The sequence below is a fragment of the Nannobrachium achirus genome, assembly GCF_963921795.1.
Source record: "Nannobrachium achirus genome assembly, chromosome: 4".
NCBI classification, from domain to species: Eukaryota; Metazoa; Chordata; class Actinopteri; order Myctophiformes; family Myctophidae; genus Nannobrachium; species Nannobrachium achirus.
Genome location: NC_137813.1, coordinates 45,396,123 through 45,411,929, shown reverse-complemented (window position 1 = coordinate 45,411,929; position 15,807 = coordinate 45,396,123). Strand labels below are relative to the sequence as shown.

Here is a 15,807-nt window from a genome sequence, read left to right as displayed (position 1 = left end):
TTAAGGATACTTTTTTTTTTTTTTTTTTGTCTTACCATCCATAAAATAAGTCCCAAGTTGGGCAGTGTTGGATCTAAAATCTGTCCTTGCCTTGGCTCAAGACTACCATAGATGTATTTTATTAAATTTGACATAGATACAAAAGTAAAAGTCTGACTCAATAAAACAAATCTATGATAAGTCTTGATCCAAGGCTAAATTTGTCCAAACAAAATACAGAAAGAAAGGAAGAAAAGAGAATCCTGGGCTGCATAGTTTTAATACTGTTACTTCTTGGGTGACACATTGCACATTGTTAGAAAGGCTCCTCTTCGATGTAGATCCAGGGTCAGATGATGTTTTCCTTCACTCAGGTAAGTTAAGTTAAGGGCTGCTCTGATCAGTAGAACTGTCTCAAAGGGTCAAGGAAGGAGAAATGCAGAGGAAAACGGGTCGATGGAAAGGGGTGTGAATCTCATATTCAGGAGTGAATGATGATGAGCATGATGGTAGTTCTCTCAGCCGTGCTTGGTGTGCAGCATCTCGGTGAGCAGGGAGTTGCAGGGCAGGTCTCCCAGCAGGTGGCGCTGGTACAAATACTCCTCCACCTGCAGGCTGATGCTGCGGACCTCAGGCAGCCGGAGCAGCAGTTGGCCGAACTTGTCCGAGTGTCCGGGGTGAGTCCGCTGTGTGTGCTCCATGAGGGCCCTGTTCACCCTCTCCTGGGTGTGCTCCACCTGCCTGCGGCTCCTCACCGACTTCACATCTGTACAGCACAGAGGACCAGCTGGAACGTGAGTAAGTCACTCAAGTGCTATACATTTTTTATACTTTATTCTTCTACTCCACTACATCAGTGGTTCTCAACCCCAAATTATTTTGGGGGGGTCCCCAGATGATTAACTTGATGTGAAACATTGTTTTCTCCCTCAACAGTAAACATACCAACATAAAGTTTAGGTGTATAGAAGGTATCTGCACAATTCTAAAGTGACAATTTAAGGACTTTTTAATACCTCTAAAATGACAAATTAAACATTGGCCAATTTGTCAAATATTAGAGGCAGAAATTGTGAAAATAACCGATCTACATGATCACAACGCCTTGCGTTGCGACTGAGGCGTTATGAGCATGTAGATCTGCTATTTTCACAATAGGACTGTTAAAAATTGTAATTCCTCAACTCTTCCAACTCCAAGTAGTGCTTGCAAGGGTGGGTGGGTTTTAAAACATACATTATTCAGTTAAGCCCTATTTTCTACTTAGGCTATTTGGGAATAGACGATCTACAAGCTCACAACATGATGTGCGCTTGTAGATCTGCTATTTGACAAATTAAACGCTGCTTCAGGTCACAAAATTACAGAGCTTCATTTGAAGATCTCCCTTTAGTTTCTCTAGGGGGAAAAACTCACCGGGGTTGAACAGAACCAGGTATTTAAGACAGACAAACTCCTGTCTATCAAACTGGAGTGCTTTCAATTTGGATACCAGGTCTTGAGTCCGCGACACCAGGCTGCTCAGGGTCACTCCGGCTTGGGACAGAATGTTCGACACCTCGATCTATGCCATGGAAGGAACGTTGATCAAAATGACAGAATGTCAGTTTTATTAGATCCTGAAAAATAAATGTGCAGCCAGTAATTTCAGATTTCAGCTGGAAATCTGTTATTTTCTTCCAAGTGACACAGACACAGTCATGCGACAAAGTATAAAGTAAGTAGAAGGAAGGCACTGGAGCAAACTCGGACTGTTAAAGCCTTTTTCTTTTTTAATGTATGATCTGACGAAGATGTCTGATCGAAACATTGTCACTTTATTTGCCTGCAGCCTGTAAATATAAAAGGCTTTAACAGTCCGAGTTCTTGAGATGCCCCGGCCAACCTAAACTTGGCTTGAGAGGCCATGGAAACCCTTTGTGCTAAAAGGCATTATTTGCTGATCAGATCTATGACAGCATTTAATATTCTGACGTGTACACAACCAAAACCTTAGTGTTAACTCTGATCATTAGACTGTGTGTATACTGTATCTCACCTGTTGTCCAGTGACCAGGTAGATGCAGCCCTCACAGCCATAAGTGACCTGCCTACAGAGGTGGTCCAGGACCAGCAGTTCACTCCAGCAGCTCTGCAGCAGCACCATCTGGTCCTCTACCTGTAAGGAGCATCATGACATATCCATGTAGTTCCATGATAGAACCATCCCACTGAAACACTTAATCACTTTCAACCTGGCGTCCTGAAATATTGTAAAAGGCTCAAGAAGTGCGCAAACAAGCAGAAAACGAGAAGCGAGCCGTGTCACCAGGGTTATTAAGATGACAATGCATAGCAGCGTGATGCATCAATGAGTGTGTTCAGGTATCGATACACGGCATTGGCAGTATTATTGCGTGGTTAAAACAGGCTCACTGACTGTCTCTCTCTCTGTATCTGTAGATCTGTCTCTCTCTTTCACTGATCAAGTTCTGGTCTGACATCACACACAACATACAACAGAAACCATTGCCTAACAACACTGATTCTCTCTCTCTCTCACACACACACGCACACAAACGCGCGCACACACACACACACACACACACACACACACACACACACACACACACACACACACACACACACACACACGTCAGTACTGTGATGGCATAGCCATATATGGCCATATTTGTCCACACATTGAGGCCCACAGACAGAAAGACAGACAGACTGCTCAGGTGATTAAACACACATCTAACAGGGGGAAACTAGCACCACCTTTGTTTCTGTACCTTGAGCTCCTTGAAGAGGGCACTGTTCCTGGCCCACTCCACCAGTCCGAACAGGGTCTGGTCAGTCATTTTGCACATGATGCTGAAGGTGTTGAGGCGGTCGTGTTTGCCTCGGTTGGCCTGTTCTCTCTGCAGGCTGGCCAGGACCTTGGCGCACAGCTGGCTCTCATCCGGCTCTCCCTCCAGAAGCTGCGTCAGAAGGTTGGATGGAGCTGCAGACACCGGGGTAGGGAGCAGGAGTAGGGTCGGAGTCGAAGACGGTGTCAGAGAAGGAGTTGAGCATGGCGTTAAGCTGTGCGGTGGCGTTGGTGTGCTCAGTGGTGGGAATGAACTGCTGGGTGGCGGGTGGGTCAGAGGGGTTGTGGAGGCATACGACACCTCTCTCTTCTCCTGGGGGAAGCCGGGGTAGGTCCGGTGGTACAGTCGGGGGCATGCTAGAGATGGAGACGTCAGCTCCCTCTCTGTGTTCACAGTGTAGTCCAGAGGCATGGCCACATTTGATTGGCCCATGCCGGAGCAGGCATAGACTTGGGATTGGTGGAAATGGTCAGAGGACAATGGGACCATGGTGTGACTGGACATGGGGTGGGTGTAATTTGATGCTGTGGCCCAGTGTGTTGTTTGTGTAGTTTCCGTCTTGATCCTGTAGGAGGCAGTGTTTGTCGGGTGATAAGCCCTCAGCATTTTCATCTGCCTGTCCCGCCTGTAGAGAGGGCCAAACTTATTCCGGCCGCCTCTCATACGGTCTGCTCTCACAGCTGGAGACAGACCAAGGTAACTCATTAGTGCTTTAGAAAAACATAAAAGAGCGATTCTCTAGTCTTGCAGATGGTCTCTGTTGTTAAAATACTGTACCGTATATGCATGATGTAATAAGAAGTCAGGATGTTTTATGTAGGTCATTATGGCCTACGCTACACAAGCACTGGTTTACGAGTTCAAAGATAAGTCATATGGGTTAACTGGAACAGGGATGTCAATGGAACACAGGGCATGTCGCAATAATACAGTGGAGCTGATTTCCAGAAGCAGACCAGCCATTAGGTTTAATACAAAGCATTATGCGTCAGTTTATACAACAAGAATTGTGTATACTTCTACTACCAATCTACAAGCTCACAATGATGCAATGCAACACATTGGGAACTTTTAGATCTGCTATATTGTGTGTGTTTTTGTGAGTGCATGTGTGTACACGATGTACCTTCTCTTTTCATGCCCACTGCCAAGCACTTCTGGAAGCGACAGTAAGGACAGCGTTTCCTCTGTGAGGGGTTCATTGGACAGCTCTGTCTCTCTGCACAGGTGTAGTGCTTGTTGTTCTGTACAGAGCGCTTAAAGAAGCCCTGCAGACAGACAGACAGACAGACAGACAGACAGACAGACAGACACACAGACAGACAGACAGACAGACAGACAGACAGACAGACAGACAGAGACCCAGAACAGAGTAACATGGAGAGAAAAACACAAATAGAAATGGAAAATGAGACTGTGTGCTCTCATTCAGTGCAGGTCCTGACTCGTGAGACAGCCAAGCTATCACAACCGATGCTCTTGCATGGTTACAAAGCCCTATACCACACTGTTGGGAGCATGTGATCAGCTTTTTCACTCACTATTTTTTAAATAATTCATGATGCATTTGTGAAAGTTTGGGTCCCACGGTTCCCTTCTCAGAAATGTTGTGGAGTCAAAAGTAGGCTACAATGTTTGTCTTTCAAATGTAAAACAAATACTCATATTAATTACTGATAAATAAATGTATATTATCATTATCATATATGTATGATAAAACTAAGTGAATGTGCTTACTGTCCACCACTGGTTCTGAGCGTGGCAGAGCTTACCTTGCAGCTCTCACAGGTGAGCAGTCCATAGTGGTAACCAGACACTCTGTCTCCACAGACTGGACATCCCTCCTCTGGCTCAGGCCTTGTCTCCAGTTCTGTTTTCAACTCCTGGGCTATATAATAGTAGGAAGCATTGACATTATTCAATTAAATAAGCATTCTCAACTTATTTAACCACTTACACCCCAGCATCCGTATTGTGGCGAAAGCTGTCGCTGAAAATGGCCGATTGACGTTGTGAGCTTGTCGATCTGCTATTAACAGAAAACTATCGTAAAACGCTCTCAGTGTACAAATGGAACAAATCCATTCGGTTTTTATCATTTAGCTGGGGACCCACTGGCATCCCCTCAAGGACCCCAGGGAGATCCCCGAACCTCACCTTGAGAACCTCTGCATTAACACAAAGAAAGAAGCGACATCAAACAGAAGCCATCAAACTGAAGCCATGGCATAGACTTTACTGTACATTTTATTCTGTCTTTCAGCCAATAAACTCCTCAGCAAGCTTGTTAACAAGCAATGAGTATGAATATAAAGCATTAACACTGGCACTAAACAAAGTAATAAAAAGTGTCTTGTTTGCTGTGTGAAGAAAGTAACATAACATGTTCAACACACTATATCACTGTAAAATCCTGTAAAAAGTAAAATAGAAAGACTGCTACAATTATGTTGTTAGGTGAAAACCATAAATATATGTCTGAGTTGAGTTAAAGTGATATTTTGTGGTTAAATAAAATGTTTTATATTCTGATACTACAGTGTTTGTTTAGTAACAGGGGTCTCCCTGACTCTCCAGCTCTTTAGTAAACAGAAAATACATCATCATGTGTACACACACACACACACACACACACACACACACACACACACACACACACACACACACACACACACACACACACACACACACACACACATACACACACACACACACACACACACACACACACACACACACACACACACACACACACAAGCTTACATCTATTGTCTCATCTATCCACTATGAACAGTGGATATGAGACAGTATGTACATTGTCAGCTGGCCTACAACAGTGGGTACTGGGTATGGATAAAATATATGTACATTCAAACTTTATTTCAGACCCCAAATCCATATCAATCATCTATAGACTCCAAGTGGTTTGACGGAATGAAAGAGCTCGGTTGACACGTACTGTAAGTGGGTCATGTGATCAGCTTTATAGCGGCGTTAATGGCACAATAGTTATATAGCAGTACATCGACCATAGTATCTTATCAGTCAGATTGATTGTCTAAACTGTAATCTCAGATATGACTCTTACATAATTCTCCATGATGCTCCTAGTTTATGAATTGAACCTTCATAGGAAAAGGTCTAGGAAAATACTTTTGTGTCTATATGAAACATGACTCTAAACTTGGTTTCCTTCTACAATCGCAATTTACATTTGACAATAGTTTAAAGGAGATGAAATGTCAACATCTTTCACGTGTCCAGAAGCAATCACATTATGAACAGATTGTGTTTCTGTGTCAAGCAATTAGTTCTGCCCTATTGAGTCAATCAGTTAGAGATCACTCCCCGTAGTGCTGTGCTACCTCAGGCCAGTACTCACATGTTGAAGAGCCCTCTAAAGTCAACAGATCCTGGGCGTACTCGGCGGGGCAGTGGGCCAGAGGCTGGTGCTGCTGCTCTGTATGATGATGATAAGGTAATTCCATTGTGGTTGATGATGGGGCACGGGGCCCGTAGTATCAGCCCAGGTTGATCATCATGTTCAAACAGAACAGGAGCCAGGTCAGAGACAGCTGGAGAGACAGAGGAAGAGAAAGGCAGGCAGGCAGGCAGGCCGGGCAGCCCTGGTGGACTGATGCTTGGATGAGGCCCACAACTGGACTTTGATCCATAGTGAGTGTCATAAAACCTCTCCTGACTGGCACTCCTACACAGCCAGCCAGTCAGTCAGTCAGTCAGCCAGCCAGCCTGTCAGTCAGTCAGTCAGTCAGTCAGTCAGTCAGCCAGTCAGTCAGCCAGCCAGCCAGCCAGTCAGTCAGTCAGTCAGTCAGTCACCACCTGTGGACTGGGGCCCATTGGGGGGCCATCCGTGTGGACATTGCAAGTAGCTCCCCAAATAATTGGCAAAACACTTTACTGGTAGATTTTAAGGATAATATAACATTAATATTTAAAAATGACATTAATTAGATCATTAACATAAACATGCTCTGAAAATGCATGGGGCCCAGATGGTGCTGTGAGTGTGTAGAGACTGTCTATCTATGAATTGGCTACAGTGGCAGCCAACCATACCTGGAGTAGCCTCGGAAACCCAGACTTTTATTTTGGCGATAGGAAGAAAAACTGGAGTAATTTACCACTGATAAGATAAGAATCCAACACAAAGTCTAGTACATCAACCCATTTACCATGCCACCATGGTTGGCACTGACACTGCACCATGGCTGTAATATCATATCTGTAGTACTTTGTAGCATGAGTCATGCACTGGAGTAGTTATGAAAGAAGAAAATAGCAAAGCTCAAATAAACATTTACTAAGAATGTAAGAAACTACAGTATGTAGGCTAATTATGCTCTGTCGTGCGATGGAGCATATTGTCATGTGAGAATGTGTTATTTTTACATGTTTACATTTTTACATTCTGCGATGGGAGACAAGATAAAGACATAACAACCTTCAGCCTAAATTGCATGCACAGGTAGTCTCAATTAAACTCACACTGACGTCAAAGGGATCAGGCAGTTCAAGGATGAGTGGTTATGATACCTCTTCAATTAAGTCAAGACCTTTCTTCAATAAACCTGTAAATATGACTATATTTTTCAAATTCACCAATTTAATCTCAAAAAATGTTTTATTTTACAACCCATAGGACCTGGCTGTTGTACATTTTTAGGTTAAAATACAAAAGAAGTAGTCAAAACCACCAGAAAATATCTGTAATGGCTTGTGGTGTAGCTGTTGTAGCAGACTGGTGTTTGTACTACTGGTTCAGAGGTTCCATGTTCCATACCTGCCAACCTCAGATCGTCAGAAAACAGGAGATTTTCTTCCGGGGGGGGTCTTAGTGACCACACCACCAAGTGGGTGGTCTGGGGGTCCCCTCCCCCTGGATTTTTTGATACTTTTATCAGGCCTGCTTTACTAGCAATTTAAATATTAAAGGCGCAAGTTGACATCTCGACAGAGTGCAGTCTATTTGAGACAGGCAGCAATTAAAAGCATTAAAATAATACAAATACATTAATAATTGGCAAATGCAGCAGATCTACAAGCTCAAAATGTGTTGCTTCGCACCACGTTTCAAACTTCTCTATCTGCTACTTTCGATGCTTTTGTGTGACACTGTTGTATGATAAAGTAGGACATTAATTTATAAAAGATATACCGGTATAGTGAAATTCGAGAAGAAATGTATGCCTTCATGTGAACACTTACTGTTCAGCATACATCAAGTACTGTATTTTAATAGTATTTTTATGTCAGCATTTTGTGATCTGTGGTATGTCCCTAACTGAGACTTGTACCTGAAACCTTTTGCTCAGTAGGCTTTCACTCTAGACACTGAGCTCTGACTGTCCCTCTGTATAACACAGTGATTCTCACACATGTTCATGACAAAGACCTGTTAATTGATACCAATTTGGTTGCAAACCTTTATTTGACAAGATGTAGTGCCGTTTGGCCTCACAAGAAAGATTTGAATTTAAAAGAAAAAAGAAAGTGTTCAACATTTGTCAAGACATTGGTGACAAGTTGACAACTAAGACAGGATTTGAACCTGTGATCATTCACCTATCTCTGCCTCCAAAACTAAGTGTTCTGAAACGCTTTCATTCTGTCTTTCAGGAAGATTTTTAGACCAGTGAGTCACTGAGGTTTTCAATATTTTAGCTGGATAATAAGACAAAAGGTAGAGTCCTGTTTCTATTGCGGTTCCAAAACATTCAAACATCTAGACAAGCAACAACAAACAAGAACAAATATGATATTAAAGATCTTCTTTTCTTTTTTCTTTTATAACGTTGTTTGTTGTTCGTTGTTCGTCTAATAAGAAAAAATACTAATTAGGTTTAAGCAGCAAGTAGCTTAATGAGTTAGGATACTGAGCTAATGATACAGAGGCTGTGGGTTCATGCCCCATTGAAGATCTTACTTTAAAGACGGATTTCTAGCAGAATAACTTCAAAACCAGTTCAGAAAGCATTGTGAGATGGCCTCGCTGTGCTGGCGCACCGGACTAGTAATGAGGTCTGTGAAGTAGAATACCTTTAATAGGTTAGTTCAAATCTGGGGTGTGTGGGCAATACATGCAAGATCATACAGATATTCACTTAAGTTATGACTTAAAGAAGTCATTTATAAAGATGTCTTACTTTGCTTCAGTCATCAAATCTGTACACCATTTGGCATTTTAAGGCTGAAATTGTACCCACGCTAGTAAAGCAAGCCTGATAAAAGTATCAAACATGTATCAAACAAAAAAATGTAACAGAACACAGGGAAATATAATATTTCTGTTAAGAAGTTTTGGGGGGAACCCCAGACCCCCGTTGTGGAGTTCCGTGCACCCCCGCGACCCAAAAAAGTGAGTCCCAAAATGAAGGGGAAAAACCTGGAAAAAAGTGAGTCCCATCAAGGCGAAACACCCGTAGAAAAGTGAGTCCCAAAATCCCCCCAAATCCCCCAAAAAGTGAGTCCAAAAATCCCCCAAAAAGTGAGTCCCATCAAGGCGAAACACCCAGAGAAAAGTGAGTCCCAAAATCCCCCCAAATCCCCCAAAAAGTGAGTCCCAAAATCAAGGCGAAACACCTGGAAAAAAGTGAGTCCCATCAAGGCGAAACACCCGTAGAAAAGTGAGTCCCAAAATCCCCAAAAAAGTGAGTCCCAAAATCAAGGCGAAACACCTGGAAAAAGGTGAGCCCCATCAAGACGAAACACCCGGAGAAAAGTGAGTCCCATCAAAGCGAAACACCCAGAGAAAAAAGTGAGTCCCAAAATCCCAAAGATCTCCAAAAAAGTGAGTCCCACAATCAAGGCGAAACACCTGGAAAAAAGTGAGTCCCCATCAAGACGAAACACCCAGAGAAAAGTGAGTCCCAAAATCCCCCAAAAAGAGAGTCCCAAAATCAAGGTGAAACACCTGAAAAAAAGTGAGTCCCATCAAGGCGAAACACCCGGAGAAAAGTGAGTCCCAAAATCCCCAAAAATCCCCCAAAAAGTGAGTCCCAAAACCAAGGCGAAACACCTGAAAAAAGGTTAGTCCCATCAAGGCGAAACACCCAGAGGGGAAAAAACTCATGCAAATGAGGTAGGCTGACCTGGACCTCATTTGTATGAGTTTTTTTCCTCCGGGTGTTTCGCCTTGATAGGACTCACATTTTTCAGGTGTTTCGCCTTGATTTTAGAGATATGATATGCAGCCCCCCGTGGCTGCATATCAGTGCCAGTGGGTCTTTGACACATGGGTTAGCCTACTTATCACACAAAAAGTGTGAAATGAGAGATGGTAAAAATACTACTAAGGCTACTTCCAAATATGAAAAAGGGTGAAAATCTCCTGTTTTGGGGGATATTCTGGAACAGGAGACAGCCAGGAGACTTCTTCCAAAGACAGGAGGGTTTGTATGTTAATAGTATATAATCTAGAGTTAGTAGTCACATACCGCATTAACATAGGGCCCGATTTTGAACGTGGTATTCTATGCGCTAGTGTAGTATTTAAGTCCGGTCGCATATGATTGTGGCGACAACTCCCTCATATGCGTTGTTTTGCAATTAAGAAGTTGGAGATAAGTCATATGAACGTGCTGTGCGGCGCCCGCACAAATATTTAAGACAGGGGGGGTGGAACATATTTAAATGAACCTGTGCTAAGCGCCCAGAGCTATTATGATCATCAAGTTTAAAAAGAAATAACGCATAGAATAAGACGTGCTTCGATCACCTTCTATGCGCTAAATGACATGTTTATTCCCCCTGGGAGAGGATGCGCCGCTCTTAATTAAGAACCAATAGCTATATTCGTTCTATTCTGTCAATTCTGGTCTAATTTTACAAATGTAAATGTCTAAATATGTCTTGGCATGTGTACATATATTAATGTTTATCCATTATCAAACGAAATGAGGGGGGATATATTTTATTTCATTTCATTGGTTCCACCAGAAGATTCTTCTCTTTTTTTTTCTCGCCTCCTCCTCACACAAGGTCCGATTAAAAAAGAAGAAAAAAAATGTATATATAAACTAGATAGATAGATAGATAGGCCTACCTTTATTATCCCAAGCGGGAAATTATGAAAGCCTTTTAAAATGTTATAGGCTACTACTGGAATCTTGCTACAAAAGAATTCATTACATCTTGCCAGAAAGACGCAGATTTAGATCAAACTAATTAGCGGAGCATGCAGCCAGCTGGTCTGCTCTGGACTACTAAAATTTACATTAAACATGGTTCTCAGCAAACTTATGATAATAAGCCTACTGTGTTCTCACCTCAAAATGCATGGATTCATCATTAATTCTTCATATGGATCGGATCACACTCACAGTGGAGGCAGCTGGCATTAACTTGAGGTACCGACTAACAAATGGTTCACATCCAGGTATTGCCCTGAGCGCAGGTCAGCACGACCACTCCACTGCGCAACAGGCTCTGCTAATCAATCAACCATGCCATCATGCCATATTAATTAATATGCCACTTAGTTTAATTTGTTTAACCGTAACCCAAATTTTACAAATTAAAATTTCTTAATAATCTTTGAGACATGTTCAAACGAAATCTGCAACAACATTATTATATTATAGCCTTATTCTTCTCTCTCTCTCTCTCTCTCTCTCTCTCTATCTCTCTATCTCTCTATCGCCCGATGCTTCTCTCTCTCTCGCCTTTTTTTCTCTATTAACAAACAATGTCGGTTCTAATAAAACAGACCATATTGAGTGTGAGATATTTGCAAGTGTCATCCTCCCTGTTCAAGAACAGGTTTTAGGGAATGACGCACGAGCTTCTGATTGGTGAGTTTACCTACCAGCCGAATATCGTGGTCACGCAATCCGCTTTACAGCTAAAACACACCCATGCATAATTCTTCCGTGCGCTTGGCGCACAATTTGATCAGCGCAAATCACATAATCAGCTGCTGATCGTTATTCATGCGTCAAACGCGATAGTCGGCAGTCGGCAACTCCTTACCACGGGCGTTAATTACCGTCTTCGTAATCGGGCCCTTAACAGTCTGCTGCACCAGCACGGCAAGGTCAATAAGCCTGGGTTTCCGAGGCTACGGCGAGGTCACCCCACAATGCTTTCTGTGCTGCTTTTGAAGTTATCCTGCTGGAAAGTCTTTAAAGTAAAGGGCCAAGGCCTCAGTAAGGCTTGAACTCGTGGCCTGGGGAGTATTAGCGCAGTATTCTAACCCATTGAACTACTTGCTGTTTGAAGTACAATGGTCTTTTTTCTTATTAGATGAACAACAAATAACGTTACAAAAGGAAGAAATAAAGAAGCCCTTTAGCAGCATATTTGTCTATGGTTTGTTGTTGCTTGTTTAGATGAGCGTAAACTTTATTGTCTAATGTAGACTATAGTCCATTGCTGCTGGCTGCCAAGGAATCTATAATATCTTTTATGGCTAGGCTATTTTCAATGTTGGCAACTCTGCAGAGGCCTATGGTGTAGTGGACTGGTGATAGGGCTCTCCGTTCAGAGGTGCCATGTTCAAATCCCAGTCCTCCCACAGATCATTACTGTGTTGTTTGGACCTTTTCAAGGTTAAAAATAATTACTTAAAAGCACCAAATTTTATTTCTAGTGAGAGATGGTGTAGTGGTCTAACAAGCAGCCTCTCAGTTTAGATGTTCCATGTTCAAATCCCAGATGGTTCAGGAGTATTTTGACCTTAGTTTTCAAGGCCAAAATTCTGAACTAAATAAAGTCAGTTGAATTTCACCATTTAGTAGTTCTTCTTGTAAAAGATTGGCTGGACAGAGTTCTTTCATATATAACCCATGACTTCTTCTCAGGAAACAGGGGGAGGGACACCTTTCCCGATGGTCCTCCGTGTACCTTGGGCATGGGACTTGAACCTGCCTGAAACCGAGGACCAGGACAACCGATCAAGCGCACCACACCGTTGAGCCAAGGCACCTTTGGGCCCTCAACGGGTATCTCCTGGTGCTTTTGAATTGTTCTCTTGTATTTTAGCCTTGAAAAGGTCAAAGTACTCTAGCAACGAACTGTAGGTGGACTAGGATTTGAACATGTGACGTCAGTATTGAGAGTCAGATCTAATTAAACCACTACACCATCTGTCACAGCAGATACTATCTGGTGCTTTTGAGTACTTCTTTTGTATTTTAACCTTGAAAAGGTCCAAATAATAAAGTCATGATTTGTAGGAGGTCTGGGATTTGATCATGGTATCTCTGAGCTGAGAGTCTGATCTTTATACCACTACACCATCTCACTCTACAGTAATTTAACCTTGACGTCCAAAAAACAGAGCAATGATCTGTAGGAGAACCAGGATTTGAACAAGGACCTCTGAACTGAGAGTGTGATCTTTAGACCACTGTCAGTGGTGGTGTTTCCAAGTGATTTTGTGTAATATAGCAACGTAGGAGGACTGAAATTTGAACATGGAACCTCTACACTGAGAGTCAAATCTTTAGACCACTAGACCATCTACAAGGGGACTGGGATTTGAACATGGAATCTCTGTCCTTAGAGTCACTCTCAATAGATGTCTCTTTTGAAGCATTCTTGTATGTTATAGCCTTCATTTAGTGAAGTTAAAATGCTCCACTATTTAAAGCTGCTTTTACTGTTCTTCCCAGGATTTGTCTATCAGAGCTTTCATTCAGAGTTGTCATTCTGTAGTTTGGCTTTCATAATTTCAGAGTAATCCAGCAATGAACAAAATAAATGGCTCTCACGACTCACATGGCTGACAGTCAGAGCATTAAACCACCACACCCTCACTCAGTCATTCTTAATAAGTGTCTCTTAGCATCGTTGAAGTCTTTCTTTGCATGCTAATGTTCAGTTCAGTTAGTAAAGTTTAAGGAGATAAAATAGGCCTAGAGCTTATATTTTAATTGGGTGTGGGGGGAGGTAAGGGACATGGATATTGGATTATTTGGATAGGGGGCAGTGCCATCTGGTGGTAAATGTCTTGCCTGGCTGTGACCAGACCAATCACTGCCTAGGGCAATTTGATTCCTCTGGTTCAAAGTGGGGTCCCAGGTGTTCATGACGGGGATCCAGGGGGTCCCCAGCAAAATGTGTTAATATAGCATCAACGTTGGTTTAACCACTTATACATTGGCTATTTGAAAATAGGTATGAATTCGTTATGATTAATATATATATATAAATATATATATATATATATATATATATATATATATATATAGAGAGAGAGAGAGAGAGAGAGAGAGAGAGAGAGAGAGAGATATTTTAGACTTTTAATCTGGGCTACCACTCACTGCTCCTGCTAATCACCTTCTGCCCAAACATTAGATTAGAAGTAGCATAGAAGTAGTAAATAAGGTTATGAGGAAATTAAATAAACAAGGACATCTTCTTGAGATCGTAAGATCTCTGAAGTGGATCATGTCTTTGATGTGACCACCAGGAAATTAATAAACAACTAATCAAAGCAAATGTTTTTAATCATAGGTAATGCAACATCGAATGACAATATTAAAGATTAAAATCTTGTATGACATTGATCATTGTATAGGTGCAACCTACCATTTGCAAACTATATTTACAGTACCGGTATATAGAGAGAAACATATAGCAGATCTCCAAGCCATGCAACACCATGAGGTAGTAGTAGTGTTATTGACTTTATTGTACTGTATGTATGTCTAACTGCTATGTAAAAAAATTAGGTATAAAATAGGGCTTAACATACTGCATTCCCATACAATTTCAACATTAGACATTCAACATCTATACTATAATTTTGCGAATGTCTGTCTGAGTGAGTGAGTGAGTGAGTGAGTGTCTGTCTGTCTGTCTGAAACAGCGTTTCTCCTCAGTGGCTGGAGCAATTGATCTGAAATCGCATCACCATTAGCATATGAACACACCTGACATAACTGTGAAGCCCGTTTGTCACTTTCACAAATCGTATGCTGTATATTAGCATTTTTATGGTGTATCTACTATCTATTCTGCATCTAGCATGAGGCACATCTATTCTGCATCTAGCATGAGGCAACATGTTTAACCAGCTCTCTCTCTGTGTGTGTGTGTGTGTGTGTGTGTGCGTGTGTGTGTGTGTGTGTGTGTGTGTGTGTGTGTGTGTGTGTGTGTGTGTGTGTGTGTGTGTGTGTGTGTGTGTGTGTGCAGGCAGGCGGGTGTGTGCGCAGGCGGGTGGGTGGGCTGGTGGGGGGGGGGGGGGGGGGGGGGGGGGGGGGGGGGGGGGGGATGGGGGGGGTAGCCATTAAACGAAACGAGTATTTCTTACATTGATGCTCCTACATATTATCATGCAAGCACCAGTTAAAAGTTACTTTCCATCCCTCATATACTGTATGCACAGTGCACATCCCATAACACACACACTGCACATCATTTTGGAGCTCATATCTTTGAACGGGTAAGGGCTAGTTGATTATAATAAGGGGTTCAATATACAGAAGCTACAATGATGTGCCTTGACTTAACAGGTCATAGTCAATTAAACTAAAACAATCAGTTCCTTCCCACTCAGAAGGGTCTTCTTGTGGGGGTCCCTGTTCACAGCGATGTACACTCAGGGAGACAGTCTTCAGCACACAGGCTCACCAACAACTGGGAACCACACCTCGTTGTGCCTGTTCAACATCTTCATGGGACTATTATGAAAAGACGCACGCACGCACGCACGCACGCACGAACGCACGCACGCACCCACACACACACACACACACACACGCACACACACACAATGTGAATACAACACAAAAGTGCCACCTTAATTACGACCTGAGGTGTGAGGTTCTCACACTTTCAAGATTTTTAAGAATTGTTCAAAAATAGCAGATGTGAGCTTGTATATCTGCTATTTTTGAAGAGCAAACGCTAAAATCTAAAAGACACGACAACCCAGTTAATTATTTGATAACGATGAAGAAGAAAAAGTTATGTTTCGATTGTGTGTGTGTGTGTGTGTGTGTGTGTGTGTGTG

The 15,807-nt window shown here is 42.4% G+C and overlaps 2 protein-coding genes across 2 annotated transcripts in view; both read right to left on the bottom strand.

Moving 5' to 3' along the window:
• Positions 1 to 217: 217 nt before the first annotated feature.
• Positions 218 to 6,451, bottom strand: nr5a5 (nuclear receptor subfamily 5, group A, member 5). Its single transcript, XM_080724188.1, has 7 exons — positions 6,214 to 6,451; positions 4,604 to 4,719; positions 3,958 to 4,099; positions 2,754 to 3,511; positions 2,018 to 2,137; positions 1,396 to 1,543; positions 218 to 745 (listed from the first exon to the last, which is right to left on the bottom strand). The coding sequence occupies exons 1-7, from the start codon at positions 6,317 to 6,319 to the stop codon at positions 498 to 500; spliced, it is 1,638 nt and encodes a 545-aa protein (XP_080580314.1). The 5' UTR covers positions 6,320 to 6,451; the 3' UTR covers positions 218 to 497.
• Positions 6,452 to 15,408: 8,957 nt separating this feature from the next.
• The window catches only part of soul5 (heme-binding protein soul5), a gene marked incomplete at both ends in the record, with an annotated part of 2,484 nt that continues 2,085 nt past the window's right edge, over positions 15,409 to 15,807 (bottom strand). The window contains one exon of the mRNA XM_080723329.1: positions 15,409 to 15,475. Within this exon, the coding sequence (XP_080579455.1) occupies positions 15,409 to 15,475 (67 nt within the window). The remainder of the gene's footprint in view (positions 15,476 to 15,807) is intronic.